At 32.4% G+C, this 2,145-nt stretch overlaps 1 protein-coding gene across 1 annotated transcript in view; it reads left to right on the top strand.

Annotated features, from left to right (window-relative positions):
- Nucleotides 1-104, top strand: part of LOC129224252 (ras-related protein Rab-4B) — a 21,955-nt gene extending 21,851 nt beyond the window's left edge. The window contains exon 7 of the mRNA XM_054858678.1: nt 100-104. Coding sequence (XP_054714653.1) covers nt 100-104 — 5 coding nt within the window. The remainder of the gene's footprint in view (nt 1-99) is intronic.
- Nucleotides 105-2,145: the final 2,041 nt, after the last annotated feature.

The raw sequence follows: 2,145 nt of genomic DNA, 5'->3' as shown, positions 1-2,145 counted from the left end.
ACCTAACATTGATTTTGTATTAAGTACTTTAGAAAACTTCGTTCTGTTAATTGAACTTTTCAAAAGTTTTAAAGCTTTATGTTAATTTTTTAAGTACAGTGTGAAACCTGTGTAAGTTGAATACTTGCGGTAGACTACTTTAGTGGTCAAAACAGGTGGTCAACTTACAGAGGTTGATTTATATGATAAGGGCTGATTCCGTGCCTGAAAAAAGAGGTCAACTTAGAGAGGTGGTCAACTTCACAGGTTTTACTGTACATGACTCAGGCGACAACCAATCAGAATCACACTAAGGCCCCTGTATATACTAAGGCACGTGAGATTTTACAGTTTTCCGATTTAAAAAAAAAAAAAATTTAAATGATTTAACGGGCATGGGCGGATTTATGGGAGGGGGGCAATGCCCCGCAGTTTTGGGAGAACTTTATGTAGTAATAACACATTTTCCAAAAATAAAAAAAATCATTTTTTTTTTCTTTTTTGATTAGTTTAGAAGAGCATGGGTAGATTTCTTGGGGGGGGGGGGGGGGCATAAGGGCAATACCCCGCAGTTTTGAGAGGACTTTATATAGTAACAACTCATCTTCCAAAATCTTAAAACAAAAAAATCATGACTTTTTCCTTTTTTGAATAGTTCAGTGAAAATAAAGAGAATAGCGAATGTCCTTTTCTGATGGGAGAAAAGAAAAGGGGAAAAAAAACCGAACATCAAATACAAATAGTGCAGCTGTCACTGGGGTGCTGAAAATGTGTCTAAATTCACTATTTTGGACTGAAAATCATTTGGGCAAGTGTATGAAAATATAGGCTAAACAAGCTCTACATTAAGCTGCAACACTCAATGATAATTGACAATTATTTTAACAAATTAGAACCTAAAAAAAAGAGAGGATCCCCCCCCCCCCATTCGCGCTAAAAGAACGATCTACTCGTTATGATTTGTGTCCACATTTAAAGCATATTTGTGCAATGTACATAATATTTATGTTCTTGGTAGATAAATTGGCTTTTTGAGAGATTCTAAAAAATAGTCCCCCCCCCCCCCCCACACTTTTTTTTTTGAGAGAGAGAGAGAGAAATTAAATTCTAACACAAATTGAATAAATTTCAGTTATCTGAGTATTCTGATTAATTGAATCTTTTTACTTAGAGAGGAAATTACAATTTTACTTTATAAATACTGTTTAAAAAGTAAGGTAAGTCATAATCATCTAAGTCTAAGTGAGTCAGTCCTTGTCATTATTGTAATCTAAATAATTGAGTCATCAAAAGTTTTGTAAAATTTGTAAAATTTTATAAAAATCTATAAAAACCCTAACAAAGATTGGTAAATTCGTAAAAATCCTTTAATTGTGAAAACTGAGGAATTTTTGTAAAAATTACAAGAAAATCAAGCAAAAATCTGCAGGTAAGAGTGAATTACAAACAGGGCTGAATTTGCCTATAAGATAAACAAGCTATTGCTTAGGGCTCCTGCTTTGAAGTGAATTCCTAACTCCCCCCCCCCCCAAAAAAAAAGAAAATTCATGATTTGTTCCTTAAAAAATGGAAATTGCTTGAAAAAACTAATTTCATTTTCAAGTGCTTGAAAACTTTGAATATTTGGAAACTTGTGGCTACAAACCTTAAATTTTAAAATTTCTAACAAATGGTAGAGGGAGAGGAATGCCAAAATTTATCAAATTCAGCTCCTTGCCATATCCTGCATTAAAAATAAAAATCATGGTTTTCGCGTTTGTAACATATTATTCGAAATAAATTTTTGTGACTCACATGTTTCATATCTTGCTATATATTCAATCCTTAATGCAGTATTTTGGAAATTCTTTAGCATTGATTGCTTTTATCTTACTTCTACTACATATTGTTAATCTGTTTAGCCCGAAAAAAATTTCACACACTACCTCTATTCCTTTTGGTTTTCTGCACTACTTATAATTAAAAAAAGGTTGTTGTAATAAGAAATCTATAGTTTATTTTTTCTTTCAAACTTAAAATGGCTGTTTCTTACAAAGTTTGAACAATACTGTACAACTGTATAATCTAGTTATCACTTTCCATGTCTGTCCCATTAACCTATATAAGGCTTCAAAATGCAGAATTTTATATCCATTTTACAAAATTTCCTCCGGGGGAGAAACCCCG

Source organism: Uloborus diversus, chromosome 6, assembly GCF_026930045.1.
Source record: "Uloborus diversus isolate 005 chromosome 6, Udiv.v.3.1, whole genome shotgun sequence".
NCBI lineage: Eukaryota > Metazoa > Arthropoda > Arachnida > Araneae > Uloboridae > Uloborus > Uloborus diversus.
This window is presented reverse-complemented; position numbering and strand designations above follow the sequence as displayed.